Raw genomic sequence first — 19,292 nt, 5'->3', positions numbered from 1 at the left:
ATCTGACAGACCTCGTAAAGAGTGAGAGGTTCATTCGGCCCCAGAGAAGTCCCGTTTGACCCGTGTTCCGTCCCGGCTCCCCCGGAACGAAACCCGGGCTCTTTCGCCGCAACGTGCAAATCACGGCTAAATGACGCCCAACCCAACGGCCGCAGGCCAGCGCCGGCGGGAGTTCGATCCGCAGACTTTGCCACTCGGCGGCAGGTGTACCCAGGGTGGATGGTGCATAAATAAAAACGGCCTCCCTGGTTACCAACACCACCATGCAGAGCGCTCGTTGCATCAACAGGTTACGACCGCACTCCCATCAATGTCAAGTCATCGCTGACCACACAATGGTGGGAGTTTCTGATCGTAAACTGATGGTGCGACGAGAGCCAGGCGAGGCCTCGCAGTTTGTCCGACTGCCAGTTGGACAGTAGGTCGAACGATCTCTCGAAAACTTTTTCCGGGGAAAAAGCGATCGACAGATCGCTCGACCGACTGCCCACCCGACCGCCCAACAAACCACATGCACTCGCCGTTTGTCAAACAGCCAGATGGACAGTAGGTCGAACGATCTCTCGAAAGCTTTTTCCGGGGAAAAAGCGATCGACAGATCGCTCGACCGACTGCCCACCCGACCGTCCAACAAACCACATGCACTCGCCGTTTGTCAAACTGCCAGATTGACAGTAGGTCGAGCGATCTCTCGAAAGCTTTTTCCAGGGAAAAAGCATTCGACAGATCGCTCGACCGACTGCCCACCCGACCGTCCAACAAACCACATGCACTCGCCGTTTGTCAAACTGCCAGATGGACAGTAGGTCGAACAATCTCTCGAAAGCTTATTCCGAGGAAAAAGCGATCAACGGATCGCTCGACCGACTGCCCACCCGACTGTCCAACAAACTACATTCACTCGCCGTTTGTCAAACCGCCCAAACTTGTTTGTCAAACTAACCCACCCTCTGTCCCGGTTCCCTCCCCCCCCCCCCCACTCCAAAGACAACATTCACGCAGGAGGTAAATGTATTCACCCACTCAAGATCAAAACAAAAATTTAGAATACCTGAAAAACAAAAATTTAGAATACCTGAAAAACAAAAATTTAGAATACCTGAAATGATAAGAGGGAACAAATTACAATGAAGTTCTTGCAGGTGTCAGGGTTTGCGCTTCAAGTACTTCAGCGTCTCAATTGAAAGATTCGTGAGCAACCCGATGGTGCCATTGGGTTTCTCTGAAATCATTTCCCATTTTCAAAAAATCTCTCTGAAAGTTGAGACCGTAATGGAGGTGATATCCCACGCAACGTTGAAAGTCCACCTCTAAATCCAGTAAAATGTCTAATGCAAAAATAGGGAGCAAATACATTGGCAGGATTGCCCTTGTTCCAATCCTGGAGCGAGTCCCCGAACAACGTGGCAACCCTGGTAATGTAGTTGCTCCCTATTTTTGCATGGAAACGACTGGATATAGAGTTTGACTCTCGGGGCAGCGTGGAATATCCCCTCTATTATGGCCTCAATTTGGAGAGTTATGTTTGAGTTTGGAAATTGGTGTAAGCAAAAACCAGTGGCACCATTGTGTTTCTCACGAAATGTGATGTAAGATAAAGTACTTAAATCGCGTAAAAGTACTTAAATACTACTAGTGATAAAAATCCGAACAGTGCCATATTCAAGGATTGAATACACATACTGATTTCGTGGCTACGTCATTCGATAAAATGTCGAGCCCTTGGTTCAAATGTAAACAAACACAGAGCCTTATATTCAATTCACGCCTTTTGCGCTGCGCCATGGTGGTAAAATGCATCCGAGTGCTTCTAACAATTGAAAGTTCTCGTGTTTAATGAGTCTTCATTTGCTTTATAACCAGACAAGGATTAAATTTTAATAAATTAACTCAATTAACTCATGAAGAATTCTCACTTAAATGCCTTTTGGTTATAGTTTGTTTCGGTTTGAACCGAGAGTTCGATATAATATCGAATGACGTAGTCACTAGATCAGTTATAGAAACAAGAAAACTGAAATGAGAAAGGGCAGGTAAGGGGTGAAGGGGGAGGGGGAGGGAGTGAGAGGTATTCGACGCTTCTTATCTAACTGTGTGGAGACAGGAAGGAATGAGTGAAAAACAGGGGGGGGGAGGAGGGAGTGAGAGGTGTTCAACGCTTCTTATCTGACTCTGCGGAGACTGGAAGGAAGGATCAGAGGGGAAAAACAATAGGTGATCGGCAAACGGCGAGCAAACCGAACGATTTGACTAGGGAGGGTTTGGGGCCGGGCCGAGTGTCGGGATCTACGAGCTGAAATCTTCGAAGCCTGAAAGAATTCCTAGAAAGGTCTCTCTGTGTGCACGACTCAGCATCCGGTTGGAACGGCTTCAGGTGTGGTCTGAGCGGAGAGGTTTTACCTACTTCGCTTCCCGCCAATTCCTTTGCTCCCTTCTTCTCGACAAAAAATTCACTTTGGCATTCGGACCTAACGAAAAGCCTCTTTCTAGCTATGTAAGGTTACAAAATTAGAAAAACAAAAATCTGATGGAGATATGAATTGCCTGAGGCGATAAATGTTTTGGAGAAAAATAACTATTTCTTACGACAGCAAATTAGAATTATTTAAACGGGCAGGGCGAGGGGCGACCTCTCTTGACCTAAGAATAATCAATTTAAACATAATTTAAAAATTACTACAACTCAAACTTCTCATTCGGCTGGGGAAAGGGAGTAGAAAGACCTCGCACCTTCCTAAACTAGAAATTTAAGGCATTTTTGGAAAGCGGATATTTGATCCAGCGGAAAATTTCGCCCCTGCCGGACATCCCCCCCCCCCCCCGAGGAATTTGTTTGAAGTGGCGCTCATTGTATCTTCGTCTCAATTTTTAGAAAAAATATAACTGCGGAAATTTTCAGGTAAGATATGAACATGGGTGTGTGTCTACATCGAATTTCAAGGGAAGGGGGGCTGGCCCCATTTTTCTAGGAGCCTGACAATGAGTCTTTCCAACACAAAGGGAGGTTTCGGGAGATCTGCTCCGAGAAATATGGGAATTTTGGATTAGATATCTCTAAGATGCAATTTGAGGCTCCTCTCACACCAACGGCCGTAAGAAAATTTACGGTTCTCGTAACTTTGGAGGGGCACGAATATTCGCTCTCTCTCACTCTTCCACTTTCATCCATCCTTTTTTCTCTCTCTATCATCTGTCCTTTCTTCTCTCTCTCCCTCTTTCAACTTCCTTTTTTCTCACTCTTTAAATTTCATCGGATGGGCCTAGTCGACGAAAGAGGACACTCAAATAATAAGCTTCAAAACTAAAGAATAAAAAAAAATCTAAGGTTTAATTTCAGGTACCAATGGTCATTGGAACAATCTACATCTCAAACTTTTTCCTGTCTTTAAAAGTATGCGATGAAATAAGAAAACATAGACTCGTTACAATGCCACTTTCAACTATGCAGATTATCCGAGGGAACTACACACGGTATTATTTTAATTACAAGAACCGAGAAAATCTACTTCGGAAATTCTCGAACTGAAACATTTTTCGACTCCGAGGAAATAATATACAGGCATGAGGAGGAAAAGAGGGGGGGGGGGAGTTGAAAATAAAAAATCGGGCGCATGAAAGCATCAGACTCCCGTCTCAGAAAAAGCTACCTCTGACTAGGATGCTGCTGTAATAAAACTTATCTGGTTCCCCAATCAAGTAGGGCACAAAGGCTCAAAAAAACAGTAAAATGAACCACAATAAAAGTAAATGAGACAAAGCGGAAAGAGAGAAGTGAAGGAAGAAAATGTGAGTTACATAAAATTTTGAAATCAATGACATCAAATCTGAGCAGAATCTAAGTAAGTTATGTGCTGATACTTCTGACCTGAATCCAGACCAACGCCAAAATATTCACGCATCAAAGGAAGCTATGACCAGATATCCGACTCCTTCAAATGGTATGGAACAATATAAATTAATCAAATTGATCGTGGTAGGTAGGTTGAAAAAGAGATGCACACACACTTCAAACGCGAAGCCGACAAATCTAACAATAACGCACACACGAGAAACGAACATCGCTACCGAAATTTCGCGCAACAGGTCATCGAACGATGGAGAAAACACCACGCGAAATTCACTGAGAAATGGCGAAGTTCACAATCCACATAGATACACCGCGACACTGGAAACTACGAAAATCGATGAAAATTTTGGATTTATCAATTACCTAAGTTCAGTTCACTCGAACGCCGGGCGCGAGTTACCAAAAATTTCGAGAGAAAGAGGGACTCTAATGGCGGCCATGATCCAACATTGTGACAAATAATATACAAGACATTTTCCGTATAAATCGTAAAGAGTTTTCACGAAACACACGAGGTACCGAGACTCGCTCGTCGAAAATGAACGCCGAAAACAACAGAACAATAAATACCAACGAAAACGATGAAAAGGTCAGGATCCATTACTGTCACTTGAGACGCCGGGCACGAGTTATACCGCGATGATGAAGGCCGACTCAATCCGAGAAACTTATCTCACACGATCAGTATACGTACACCGAAGAGTTTTCGCAGAGCAGACGAGGTAACGAGACACTTTCTAGAGTCCTATGAGTGTTAAACTTTTCATGAAAGTAAAATTACTTGAAGCCATGAGGACTTCACTCCGACCGGGCGCGAGACAATGCAACCGACTTGGGCGACCGCTGACGGAAATCTGAAAAGCGAGAGTGATGATCTGCATGGCTTGATTGGCATGAAGGTGGGGGGTCTGGGGTAGCGTCGCCCGATCAACACTGATTTTGATTGGCGCGGAAGGGTGTTTGTGACAGACTGTACCCTGTTCGAAATTGGCGTCGAAATGTCGCGGCGGGTCAGGTTTTCTTTCGTCTGGCCGCTTGATAAGGCTGCGGACTGACAGAAACTGAAGGAACGGTAGGCCGTGAGGGGAGTGGAGGGGAGAGCCTCGCGTGGTTCGAGCCTCGAGGGCACGTACACACGCGCCCCATCACACACACACACATCCAAGAGAGCGCGCTCACCTGATTCTTCCTTTGCGACGTTGCAACTTCTTATCAAACTTTATTTTTTGATTGAAAAACTTGTCAACTTAATTTCTTGAAACCTTCCTCGATTGTTTAGCTATACTAGTGGTATATTCTGCAAAAATTTCAAGCTGTAATTGCTGTCGAGTTGGCTTGTTTTCCTTCGAAAAAATAAATTAGGAACAAAGATTTTGAATCACGCATTACAGAAACGTCGTTTCACATTTTAGCCATCGACTTGATTGAGCGGGAAAAATTCTTGCCAAATCTCCATGCTTTTCAGCGATGAACCGGAGCTTCTACTACAATCACGTGCATTTCCTCAAACCCTGTAGTTTTCACGCTGAAATAACAAATTACACAGACGCACTCCTGTATCGACGACTGTTACCTAAAAGAATCTTGGGGAGAGCCTGTCAAAAAAGGACCCTTTTGTGCCTCTTTTTCAAGTTTCGTTCAGATGTGTCAGGAATGGAACTCTAGGCGGAATTTGGAATTTTCTGTGGGGGGGGGGGGGGGGGGGGGCACAGGAGGATACAGAGCTTGGGCTAATATGGGGGAAATTGTTGAAAATTGGAACGTCTCAGGGCAATTTTAAGCCATTCTGAACGCCAAATTAAATGAAATTAAATAAATACGTTCCTTAATCGGAGGAGGCTATTCTCTTTGCGAGAAATTTTCATCTTCTGACATATTTGATCGATTATATTAGGATTAAGCTCATAACCGCAAATTTTCCATTCAATCTTGCACAAAAATTACGCTGTTGTATGAATTTTCAGAATACTTTCGAATTGTTGGATTCAATAGATTTTCAGTCCCTCCCCTCCTGGATGGGGGAGGGGGGTGTCAAATGATACTATTCCCAATTCCAAGGGGCCATCCCCCCCCCTCCCCGAAACCCCTCTAACTACGCCAATGATTAAAAACACGGGGCAGGAGGGAAACCTTTCAGCCTTATACATTAGACTCAAAGATATTTTTTTAAATTTTTTACTTAAACATCGTGAAATAGTGCAATCTCTGGATATTTCCAAAAAAAAACTCAGGATATACTTCTTATTTTTCTTCTTTTGCATTGAAGTCTCTCATCCAGAGATATTCTTTCATTCGTTGCACGGGTTACATAATAGACATTTGTAAGGCGCTATTACATCCACATATCTTACAGCCTGCGAGCTCTATGCACTCTCGCGGCTACTGGAATAATTAACGCGTTTGACTTTCGTGTTGTTTGTGTGTTTCTGGTCCAGAAGAGATATAACCTCAATTTTAGTGCTTTTGCTTTTGTATTTTTTCATTTTCATCCTAATTTTCAAGAGTGCACTAATTATTTTGTGGAGTAATAAACTGTGGGTGATCTTTAATACCTCAAATTCATCTGAGTGTCAGTGAAGGACAAATGTCTGGCATTTTTCATCTTCGATGTTGTGTTCTTGTGTAACTTCTAATACTCGGTGCCCATTAGATTTTTCAAAACCATTTGCACTTTGCCCCTTGGATTGCAAACTTTCAAAGCATTTACTATGTTTCCAAGTGTAATCTTTTCCATGGGTTCACTGGAACCCTCAGCATGTCTATCACCTCAGCAAAATCTTATCTTTAAAAAATATGGAACGAGTGGAATTCCTAATTGAGTTTTGTTTGCTTAGTCTTAATGGCGGTGGGCAGTAAAACGACAATGTCTGAAGCTGCACCATCATCGAATGTCAATGTCATCTATTGGAGTGTAAAACATGTTAAACAGTGGCTCCATGAGAAAGGGTACGATGAGCGGCTGCGATCAACATTCGAAAAAAATCGCATTGACGGAAAAGCGTTGCTGCTCCTCAATGATTCCGACCTCCGATCTCCGTTGCTCAACATAACTGTAAGCACTCAGTCCTTGTTTCTAATAATTTCAGGATTTTAAGGTGCCAAAGGGTAATATATCTAAAACTGGTTAATCATGTACTAATCGTGAAATGTTAGTTAACATTGATGCTTTACCAAGCGATATGATACTTATTGCCTTTATTATTTTACTAAACTGCATTGAAATGCAATGGACTGCAAAGAGAAAAGACTGAATCCCTTGTTACCTTGACCCTTGATTCCAGTCTAGCATAAAGCCTAAATCTTCGCTGCCAGCATCCAGCATCCTTAACCTTTTGAGTGCGGTTGTTCAGAAGAAAGGCAGAACACTCGTTTATTACCACTATAGGTATAATCATTTATTTCATTTTCAGGCTCTAGGAGATATGAAAAGGCTGAATCTAGATATCAGACAACTGAAAGCAGACAATCGTCAATCTATCCAAGAGCTTGGGTTTGATCCGACATCTCTTCTGCATCTCTCACCTTGCTCACCGTATGGTAAAGGACTCTCCTCATCCAATCCTTTGTGAGTCTCAATTCTTTTTTGAATAATAGTTTAAACATGGGGCATTATCATATGGATGGCCAAAGTGCAAAACTATAATCTTCATTGCGGTGTTTCCAAAGTTCCGTTCCTATTTTAATTTTTCAAAGAGGAACACTTATTGCTTGAAGTTTTTACAAAATATTCTGCTAACTGAGAAGAAAAATCAAGAAAATTTTTAAGGAATTTTATGCAGTAGCTTGGCCAAAAAAAATTGAAGCATGACAGGAAGTCTACGCCGTGGCAAACAGATATGTATGGTTTGGCACTTCAGCTATCAATATTTCACTCTGTAAATGTTTCAGGGGACTCAGTCTTCAGAGGCAAAATCTTCAAGAAAGTGATTTTTCTTGAGTTACCTCTAATAGTAAGAATTTTAGCCCTTAGAGGAAAATGCCCTTCAGTATTGCAAAGAACTGATTGCAAATACTCCAAGTTACATGGATGAATCAGGGTTTTTTCAGAAGGTGGAAGTCCAAAAAATAAATTTTTTAGCAGAAACAAAACTACTTGCACTTTCTACTGCCATATCTATGGCCGAAGTGCAAAACTATTCATCTCCATAACAATTTTTCACAATTTCAGTCACTATTTTATTTTTTGAAGAGAAACAAACCAATTTGATAGCTTGAAATTTGTACAAAATATTCTACTAACAATGAAGAAAAATCAATGAAATTTTCAAGAGGTAGTGTTGATTAGTTTTCCAAAAAAGAAGGAAAGTATGACAGAAAGTCTGCAATGTTACAAGCGGAGCATTTTTTCACTTTGATTATGAATATACTTTCCAAGCGCTTATAGCTTCTGTTCCAAAGTACAAACTGCCAAGTCGCCACTTTGTCAGGTTACATAAGAACAATGGAAGGGTTCAAATATGTGAAGAGGTATGATTTTAAGGGAAGAGGCCTTTTTTCCTTTTAAAAAGTCCTGACTCTAGCAGCTGCTCCTCAAAACAGTCTCTTCTTTTTATTGGAGTTTTGAGTACTTTTTTGGAAAGTTTTTTGCTTCTCATAGCTTATTGGATGTTGTCATCTTACCCTAACTTCACATGCATCCTTATCGAACATATAAATGGTAGAAGTACCGTCCCTTGTGTCTTGGTTTGCAAAATTGCAAAGCTCCTGTCATAATTTACTGTTCTAAAGAAAGCCTGGCTAAGTATCATTTTCGAGTAGGATGTTGCATGATTTTTCTTGGTTCTTTCATTAATATTCCCTGAAAATTTTGCACCAAATTGTAGAGGATATTATTGATCACTGTTTCATGACGGTTTATGTTTTTTTTTGTCTTAGTATTACGATTCATATAATGAATTAGGGTACACCGATCCTGATGTCTGCTACACGCACTCAACACCATCATCAGAAGATGGCCTGGCAACCAAACTGAGACCTGAGGTAAGTTTGTTTTTTTCAACCGTTTTTTCACTCATACAAAATGCAATTCATAGGAATTATGCAAAGGAATTTATTACTCCAGAAAATTTAGCTGCATCGGTTGACCCTCTAAATAAAAAAGATCCTCTGCTCCAATTCACAAAAGCAAGTTAACAGAAAATACAAAAATAGAATAGCAGAAATCACCTAAGACAGGATAATAACTTAGCCTGTTAAATTAGCTCTCACAAAGTAGCATTATTAACAAAATTGAATTTGACAACTATAAAGCTACTACTCCTCGTAACTTATCAGGAATTGAACGTTAAATCGCATATAAAAATAAAAAATACCATTCTTGTTAAATATGATCTGGAGTTCCGAGTGAATTTGCTGTAATAAAATTCTCTGAATCAACTAAAATTAAGTGAATATTACAAACAATAAATTAAAAAATGATCAAAAACGTTAAAAGAACCCAAGAAAATCTTAAGCATCTCTTTTCTTTATTGTGTTCTGCTTGAAATTTTGATGAGGAAATTTGTCCTGTGATAGGTAATAAGTTAATTTTTATTGTGTCTTGTAATGCTTCAACATTTGTGCAAATATCAATGAAAAATACTTGAATGTACCTGATTCCTTGTTTTTCTAGCCCACATGAACCATGATTTTTTTACTGCTGTAATTTGATGTCTTAAACTAGATTTTGATTGATTACAGGTGTCGAAGACTCTTATTGCAATGGCGTATGTGTTTGTCGTGACTTGGATAACTGCGTTTGTAATGGTGATTGTACATGATCGTGTGCCCGACATGAAACGCTACCCTCCTCTGCCAGACATATTCCTGGACAATGTGCCTTATATCCCCTGGGCATTCCACATGTGTGAATGGACAGGCACCCTGCTCCTCCTCATCTGGATTTGCGTCCTTGTTTTTCACAAGCATAGGTTTGTTTTATTTATTGCTTATTCATATCATTGAAACGAAATATTGCTTTGGCTCGTATAAACTCAGAAAGGGAAGAATCATAAAAACACAGCCAAAGTAGCAATGACCTTGCAAGGAAAGAAGTAAGTATCCCAAATAAAAAAAAATGTCTAATTTTTTTTCCTGACTTTTTTTCTGTCTGACTTTATAGATGATGCTTTTAGCTTCTAAAGTTCAGAAAATCATTCTTTTAATCACAATATTTGGGAAGAAAAACACGACATAGATTTTGAACCTCAATTACTGAAGGAAGAAAATAATATCAATAGACTGACATGTTGGGAAAATATCTTTATCCAAAAACAAAAGAAAGACCACCTGATGAATGTAGAATTTCCGCCACCCAACACAGTATTTAAGTTGTTTCAAACATCTGGCAACAAGGACATTAAAGAAAGGCCCAGCAACCGCCGCATATCTGAAGATCATACCAGTTGCGCCCCTGATGATGATCCAACGGGTCGAAACGCGCGTCGGATAGTTTTGAATTTTCTCTGACTAGTGAGTTTTTAAATTTTATTTTAACCTTTGACCTAGTCTGGTACTTTTAAAATATTTGATCACAATTTTTCATAAATGGTCTAGGTCAATCTAGGTATGTATGTAAGTCTTTTTTTTCACCTCTATTTTTCATGATTTTGAAGAGAAAGTGTTTTTTACCTTCTGGTTCATATTACATGGAAACTAAAATCACTGTCTTCATAGACTTTTTATAAAATTTTCTTTGAAATTAAGGCTATAAGACTCTATTTCAAAACGTCCAATGCAGACAAATTTTCACCATTTTATGATGTCCATATCGTCAAAACTTACTCAAGTCGATGATTCTGAGGAATTGGGAGGAGTAACATGATCCTATTGCTATGTTGCAGGTTTATTTTGCTTAGAAGATTTTTCGCACTTTCTGGCACAGTTTTTCTACTTCGTTGTATAACAATGTTAATCACCTCATTGTCGGTTCCTGGAACTCATCTGGAGTGCAACCCTCGGACCTACGCATATGATGAAAAATAAGTATTTTTTCTAACTTCATTCCTCTCTTTACTTCGCAAATTTTCAATTTCCTAATCTTTCTTTAATAGAGGCTCAGAAGAGACCATGTACTTTAACCCATTCGCCTCATTTGACGAGTATACTCGTCAGCACGCGCGCGGGACATATCTCAGTTGACGAGTTAATTTGCGGCATCTGTCAGCGTTGCTATGCGATTTTTTTGCCAGTGGTTTTTCAATTTTCCGATAGATGGCATCTCAAGCGTCGGAAAATGGCGCGAATTAACTCGTCAGCTGAGATGATGTCCTAGGCGCCCGCTGATGAGTAAACTCGTCATGTGAGGCGAATGGGTTAAACTACCTGCTAAAAAGTAAGCACTGTAGTGCTTGCTGGAGAGATTAGATAATGAGTTCAAGAGATCAATCCTAAAAAGGAAAAGTTATGAAATATTTTGTGCTCAAAAAGTCGTAAAGGATGCCATAGGGAAAGACCATGAAATATCAGCATAAATGCCCCTTAATTCTTAAGGTGATTCTACCCCAAAAGTAAACAAACATTGATACAACGAACAAACCTTGCTGAAAAACTGATTTTTCAGCAAAGTTTGTTCGATATATCGATGTTTGTTTACTTTCGGGGTAGAATCGCCTTAAGTCATTAACATTTTTTGCAATTTTTACAGAGCAATGAATATATGATCTGGTGCAGTGTTTGAAACTCGACATGAAGTCTTAGCAGCCATCTGGCCTGCAACTTCACTGGAAAAAAAAAACACATTGGATTGGAGTCCAGACTCTTGAAAACATTGACAAGAAAAAATACTCATGATTCAATCGGATTTTTGCTTGAATCAAAACGAAATTCGCTTAAATTAAGAGGCTTGGTTCTTGATTTAAGCTAGATTCTGATTGAATCAAGAGTACTTTTTCTTGTCGATGTTTTTAAGAGTCTGGACTCTAGATCCAATGTGTTTTTTTTTCCAGTGTTTTTTTCTTAGGAGCCAAAAAGAAAAATTGCCCTTTCAAAATGCCATGAGTCAGGGATATGCCGAAAAATCCCAAAAACGGAGTTTAACAATGACTTTCTTAGCAGCCAGAGTTGGCGGCGGGTTTCATTGCTTAGTGGCCAAAGGCAATTTCTCACCGGCAAACTGGCCGGCAAGTGTTTCAAATACTAATCTGGTGGCCATGTGACCGGACGAAAACTAATTTATCATTCAATGACTCCTTGATTAATTACTCTGGTAGAAATGGTTGTACGGCAGGTTTCACCATTTTGTTGAACAATAGAAAGCTAATAATTTGATTTTTTGACAGCACTGAGAACATCTTCATGGACATCATGCGGAAAGTTAAGCAAGCTTATATTATCTGGCGTGGTGCTGGAATGTCCATTCAAGGAGTTCGAACATGCGGAGACTATATGTTCAGTGGCCACACTGTTGCGCTCACAATGCTCAACTTCTTCATCACAGAATGTAGGTACCAGTACCATAACAGCGCTGTTTTTTAACTTGAGTGGTATTTTTATTTGATTTTCATTTATTTATATAAATAATATATCAATGGCTAAATCCGAAAAATGTGTATTTCAGATTGCGGTGGTGCCAGTCACCGCCCATGTTTTATCTTTTTAAAGGAAAAGATATCAGCACTTTTTATTGAAACTTTTTGTAAATTTTCTTCTCTCTTTCCAAAGTAATCACATGAAGGCAAGAAAACATTTTGGTTAGTTTTCCTTGAAAAAAATAAAAGTCAGTTGAATATTTTCGTATGTTGCAATGGGCTTGTTGCAAATTTTTGCTAGAGCAAAAATAAGATTCGTATCTTCTACGAAATGTTTCTAAAATCACAATTAGCCTATCAGCAAACTCTGAAATGCACTCCTAACTTCACAATCTGCGTAAGCAATTTGTGTTTTCTTAAGCTTCCTGCTGCAAAAACAATACTACGGCGCATGTGAACATTTTGTTAGAGGAGTCGTTCTATCCAACCCCTGTGCTTTAGAATACTACACAATATTCAGCATGACCGACACTAATCCGCTAAAACAGATGTGCCTGAATGAAATTTTAATCCAGCGTGTTTACATTTACGATTTCTACGTGTTAATGAAGGTCTGCTTTGGTTGATCTTGTGCTCCCAATTGCGATTTTAACGCATCAGCGTCGGCTATGTTGGGTATTGCAACTGCAAAAGGGTTGAATAGAACGACTCCTCTAAGGAAATGTTCACGTGTGCCCTAGTATCGTTTTTGAAGCGGGAAGCTAAAAAAAATGCATATTTCTTATGCAGATTGTGAAGTTAGATGTGCATTTCAGAATTTGCCTATGCGCTCATCGTGATTTTGAAGACATTTTCTGTAAGAAATGACTCTCATTTTTGCTCTAGCCAAAGTTTGCAACAGGCCCATTGAGGTACACTTTTTTTACATCCAGCCACCAATATAAGGATCCATTGACAGTCGTCATTGACAAGCGTCCATTGACAAACGAAGAATACCTCCAGGGTATGTAGTCATAGATGGAACATAAACAAAATTGAGATTACCTACAAGAAATTGAAAGGAAATGAAACATATTAGAAATGAACCAAAATTTTCTTCAAACCTTTCTTCCACCCGAGACTAAAAACTGAAATGTTAAAAATGTCACTTGCTGAAGGCAACCTACTCTGACGCATGGAGGGCCAACAAACCACAAATCTACAAAAAGCTCCAAAATTAGAGTCAAGGTGAAACCTTCAGGTCGTGTACCTGGTGAGCGTTGCAGGAACTCTCAAATTAATGAAATCATTCTGTCCGGCTTAAGGTGGAGCCTCGACACTTTGGAAAGCGACGATAGTCAATTGATTAATTGACAATCTCTGGATATTGGGTCATTTCTTCCTTTTTTGATGGACAAGCATAGGTCTTGGTCAATTTTTATAGTAAGCAAATATATCTTGTTGCATTTGTCTGTTTTTTTCATTGACTGTCAACTGTAATTTTACATAAACTTTTGTTTGCAGACACTCCCCGCGACATCTACATCCTGCACACATTCACCTGGATGCTAAACATGTTTGGTATCTTTTTCATCCTCTCTGGCCATGAACACTACTCCATCGATGTCTTTATCGCTTTTTATATAACCTCCCGTTTGTTTTTATACTATCACACGCTGGCCAACAACCAAGCGTTGATGCAGCGAGACTCAAATCGCACGAGAATTTGGTTCCCCTTGTTCAGTTACTTTGAGTCCTCCGTCGACGGCATGGTCCCCAACGAGTATGAGTCGACTAGTTGTATCATTAAGAACTTATTCAATTTTATCCTAAGCTTCTTCTTGCAGATAGCCTTGTTCTGCAAGAGTCGTATCCGTTACTCCACACATATCTTAGACTGCAACATTTTTGTGGATAATTCAAATTCTAGGTATATCAATAAAAAAGCCAAAGTCAAGAACAAACTTCATTGATCTGTAGTTTGCTTGTGGCATGGACCGTTAGATAGAATCTGAATTTAAGCATTATTCCAATTAGTAATCGACCACCTCTTAGGTAAAAGAGCATATGAGGCTTCCAGTGCTGCTAAGATTGTGCAATGTACTTCTTTAATCACAAGTAACCTGTCCAGAAGCTCTGTCATAAACTTTTCCAAGAATCCACTCCAAATTTTTCCTCACTACTGTGCGGAGTAACTGTAAAGTTCTTGACTGTAGTTGACTGATGCTATAAATGAAAAATTGCACAACCTTAGCAGCATTGCAAGTCTTACATGCTGTTTTACCCAAGATGTCCTCAATTTTAAACAGATGGATTGCGATTTATTGAAGTAACATTACAATTTAATTGGTACTTTATCACAAATAAGGCAGTAGGATTGTGGGGCTTCACTCGATTTTACACCGATTTATCACAATTTTTTCACCAACAGCATCCTACATTATTGGCATTGTTAAAGTAGCGATGTTTTATTAATTTTTTTCAATCAATCATAATTTTTTGTTTCAATATACTCTGAAAATTGGATACAACAACTTTCTAGGGACCAGCCAAATTTGATCATCATATTGGATTGTCTTTATAACTGATGCATAAGTACATTGAATCAATAGGACTTCAACTGTGGGGCTGACTGAATCGCACTTCGCTATGACCGATGTGTCGTTATAAGGGATGTCGTATTATCCAATTTCCACTGTATTGCAGTTATTTGCATGGTGATAAAATATCAATGACCAACCAATTGATTCGCCATTAATTACAACCATTGCTGCTAAATTCAACTGTTCGTTGAAATATCACTGAAACAACGCTTTATGAAAAGAAAATTACTGAAGAGAGATGTTAACACTTTGTGAATCCATAAATTCAAACATACAAAAGAAAAAGTATCAAAAAAGCCAAAATTTATTTGATTCAATTGCTCACTAAACAGATGTTGGGTGTTTTCATGAGTGGTAAAATATTAGAGTCAGTGCCAACTAAGTTTGCTTAGTCTGAAAGTGAGACAGAAGATTAACTATCTTGCCTCTCGCATTCACTTTCCATGCAAAAATGATGCCAGATGATCTTCTGTCCTAGTCCAAAAGTGCGAACTTCTTTGGTGTGGACTCTGTATAGAACCCTAATTACTCTATTATAAAATGTCAAGTATGGCAAATCAAAGAGGACCGAAAGTTGCTGCATATAATTTGCCGAACATATTAGATAACTCTCCATGAGCACTTTGACTCATCTATATTTTGGTTTTCTTTTTAGCAAAAATTCAAATTTTTCAAAATCAATACTACTTAAAATTGTTAGATTTCACCCAGGAGATGATTAGAGACATTTTTATTTATTATGGGAAGAAAGCTTCCAGCGAAAAATTTCAATGAGAGCAAATTTTATATAGCTTGAATCCAGATTCGATTTAATGGTTCATTTTGCCATCATTTGTACAAACTAGGTATTTTTTTTCTTCTTTAATTTTTATACATATTTCCTTTTTTTGTATTGTTCTATAAGTATACATTTTAAATACTGCCACAACGCTGTACCAAAGTCACCCTCTCTTGTTTTTTTACATTTGACGTTTCGACTCTTCGAAACTCTGAGATAAATTTTGTGCACAACTGTTACGTGTTTATATACCTAAATAACTCCTGTTAGAGTCAAAAAAGTCCAGTCTTTTGTTGTTTTTAAGATCTATTCTTAAAATCATTGTGCTCTCACCAAAGATTGCTGCTCATGCAAAACCTGCTGGATATGCTGCAGTTACATTTATTTTTCGGTTTTTATTGCTTTTTCTTTTTTGGGTATATTGTATTGCAGCCTCTATTTTAACATAAAAGTGAATATATTTTTAATCCGCTCACTTTGGTCTAAGTCTGCTATATATGGCATGAGCAAACGTCTTCCCTTCTGTGATTGTAGTCTTTCATATGGGAGTAAGTTTGGTGCAGTTATGATAGAAGGCAAAATATTCTCTTCTAGTAATGCTTAGCATGTCTGATGTTCTTCATTTCCTTTTATAATAGAACCTTAATTATCGGACTCAATATAGTGATCGGATATTAAAAATGTTGGGCAACAGGATCCTTGTTTCCTGAACAAAGAAGTAAACATTTATCGAAGCTTTAGACATGAAAGAGCTTGCAGTGTAAGCTCACCCACTGTCTAGAAGTTTGCCCATTTTAAAATGAAAATCCATGTTAAAGTAAAATTAAGCAAATTTAAGTGAAACTTTATGACTGAATGTTTGCAGATCTGTCTAACAATTTTCTCTCTCCACCCTTTCCCAGCCCTCATCGTCTTTCCCACGAAGGAACGTATCTTGTCTGCCCTGTCTCAGTATTTCTACGAACATTTTATTTTTGCAAGGAAGAACCATCCCACAAATGTTTCTAAAAATTTTAGCTCTACATATTTAGCACATTTTAGTGACAAGTTACCTCAAGAGTTGAAAGAGATCTTTGTCAAAGCTGAGTCGTCAAATTTGTTCATTAAGATATTAAAAGAGCACTTTTTACAAAACGCTTACTACACCTTGCAAGAAGTTTTAAATTTGTAATATTCATCTGTTTTGTAACTTTTTCTAATTCGACTTGTGTGAGCCTTTCTGTTCAGGCTAATGTACTAATCTTTTAAAATAAATAAATATCTTCGGCAAATGTAACCAAAAATCACCGAAAATTTCAGGTAAATGCATGTGATGATTTTTCTGTTAAAAAAAAATAAAATATCAGTAAGGAGTACTGAGACAGTGTGATCAGAATGCGTTTCTTCGTGTAAAAGGTAAAAATATGCAATCTATTGGAGGCATCAAATTAAAATAGTCAGATAATTGAGGTTTTGCTGTAATAGGAAGGAAATTTGAAAATTTTCCTGTCCATTTTGCGAACTTATTGCGATTTTAAAGTTTTTAAAAATGTGAAGCAGTAGAATCGTTTTAGTGAAATACTTTTTATAAAAAAGAAAATATCTCCTATCTATGTTTCCTTTCTCAGGAAATCTATAGAAAGCAAGTGATTTTTAAATCTTCTCTTGAATACCGATCATCTAAATAGCAGGGTTTTAAGGGTCAGAAAAATTTGTAGAATTAAGATCAATTAATAAGAAAGGAAGGAAATTTTTATTACTTTGAATTTTTATTTTATTTCAAGTGTCGTAGTAGGATTTTATTTTACTGTCCTTCAATTTTGGTGGCCATGGATTTTTTTTTGCTTTTTAGAAAATTTGGGAAATTTCAAGGATTCTCGGTTTTTCTTTATTTTTGGAATGTTAATACTTAACTGAACAAGTAGTTCCTCAGGTATTAAAGGTGTTTTGTAATTCCTGGAAAATCTAACTATTAGTTGTACTCTTAGTACCCTTTGGAAACTCCGCAATATTGACATCTCTCCTTCACTAATCTCACTGTAAATGTCATTGGGAATGACAAATAAGAAATTGATCCACAACCTTACGCTGGTGAAAGAGTGGGATTAGACATCTACTAGAAAATTATCCCTCATTGGAAGGAAATATTTTTGATAGGAGGTGGTGGAAATATTTTTCCATTTAAGGGTCAATCCTAAAATTTTGTGAATTGTTGTCTTGAAGTTTGTTTATAAGCAAGCAGGAATCTCAGTTAGAAAGGAAACTCCACATCAGAATGATTTAAATCTGTTGTCTTCACAGCCAATTCATTTAAGTTCAATTTGAAATATATCTCTAAAAAAAATAAAAATAAAACAAGGATTCTGGAAAAAAAATTGCCACCTAATAAACTTTCATTTTGTTTTGAATTTGCTAAAGGCTTTTAGAAAGCAGAAGTTTGTATTCTGCACAGCCAACAGGGATCTCTTTCTCAAAATCTCATTTTCGGCCATGAAGGGCCCAAATTTTGCTGGCAATGGTTGACTGCAAGTTGCAAGACCTAATTTTCAAGTTTGGAAAATTATATACGATACTCAAATTATGCAAGTTAAGATTTTTTACAGCCAACTCCAACCATTCTCCTTTCCCTTATGGTGCAAACCATTCATATTTGATCAAGTAGTAAAGTCATTATTTTTACTACAACTTGCAGCTGACTGAAAACCTACTAACAAAATTAGGGCCTTGGCTAATAATCCTCAGAATAAGTATTGTTACTTCAAGGAGCCAAGGCTGCAACAAAAATCAAGGCTACCAAGATTTTTCAGGTGCCATGTTTGGCTAGTGTTGCTCATTTTGGTCCAAGTCTGATTTTTAAGTGTATGTGGCACATGGTGCCTTGCGAAATAAGATTACTGCTCTGTGTATCATTACTTACCAGAAAAATTGCACACAAATATTTATTTTCAATCAGTATCGCTAGACAAAACTGAGTCCAATGTTGCTATCTCAACAGTTCAACGTTATTTGCAATTGTTTTTGCGTCATAATATTCTGCAATAGCTTGCAAAGTGTGCGATTCTTCAAATTTCATACCCTCTCTTGCCCTTACCCTGACTCCCAGAGAGCTTCATCTTGTTTGTTTTTTCAAAGTCATTTGTTTTTGATCTTAAATTGTTGTTGTACTCTAATAAAGAAACAGAAACTATGATTTTAAATTTTATACCCATGTGTTGATTCGTTCCTGTTGGACTGTCATGAATAAAACATTTTTTTAGTTTTCAGGAGAACTTGATGGTTTCTTGGGATAATTTTCGTGAATCATATTGACGACCAAAGTGCAAAACCACGAATCTCTGTTTGCAATGTTGCAGACTTCCTGTTATACTTTATTTTTTCTTTGGAGAACTAGCTGAAGTAACTTTTATTTCTAAAAATTTCTTTGGATTTGCCTCTTTGTCAGCAGAATACTGACAGAATATTTCAAGCTGTAAAGTTGCCTTTTTACATACATGAGAGTCGTTTTCACAGCGCTCTCTGGTGCTCTGGTCTGACTCAATCCTCCTATAACCTGACAGGGAGTTGGCACTACCTCAGGTTGCCTTCTTTCCTTTCGAAAAAATAAAATAGGAGCAGAAATTTTGGAACACTGCAATTTCGGTACATGGTTTCACACTTTG

General features: G+C 38.2%; 1 protein-coding gene across 1 annotated transcript; it reads left to right on the top strand.

Annotated features, from left to right (window-relative positions):
- Positions 1–6,236: 6,236 nt before the first annotated feature.
- Positions 6,237–18,835, top strand: LOC109040492 (sphingomyelin synthase-related protein 1). Its single transcript, XM_072302925.1, has 8 exons — positions 6,237–6,899; positions 7,258–7,412; positions 8,275–8,314; positions 8,723–8,827; positions 9,527–9,756; positions 10,669–10,806; positions 12,109–12,266; positions 13,798–18,835. The coding sequence occupies exons 1-8, from the start codon at positions 6,687–6,689 to the stop codon at positions 14,244–14,246; spliced, it is 1,488 nt and encodes a 495-aa protein (XP_072159026.1). The 5' UTR covers positions 6,237–6,686; the 3' UTR covers positions 14,247–18,835.
- The last annotated feature ends 457 nt before the right edge of the window (positions 18,836–19,292 follow it).

Source organism: Bemisia tabaci, chromosome 7 (genome assembly GCF_918797505.1).
Source record: "Bemisia tabaci chromosome 7, PGI_BMITA_v3".
Classification (NCBI taxonomy): domain Eukaryota; kingdom Metazoa; phylum Arthropoda; class Insecta; order Hemiptera; family Aleyrodidae; genus Bemisia; species Bemisia tabaci.
The sequence above is the reverse complement of the archived record's forward strand: the minus strand, read 5'-3'. Positions and strand labels throughout refer to the sequence as shown.

Bases quoted from the DNA above. Each gene is read 5' to 3' on its own strand.
- LOC109040492 (XM_072302925.1), top strand. From the start codon at position 6,687: ATGGCGGTGGGCAGTAAAACGACAATGTCTGAAGCTGCACCATCATCG. The intron at 9,757-10,668 runs GTTTGTTTTATT...GCTATGTTGCAG, and splicing joins CTTGTTTTTCACAAGCATAG to GTTTATTTTGCTTAGAAGAT. The intron at 12,267-13,797 runs GTAGGTACCAGT...TTTTGTTTGCAG, and splicing joins CAACTTCTTCATCACAGAAT to ACACTCCCCGCGACATCTAC.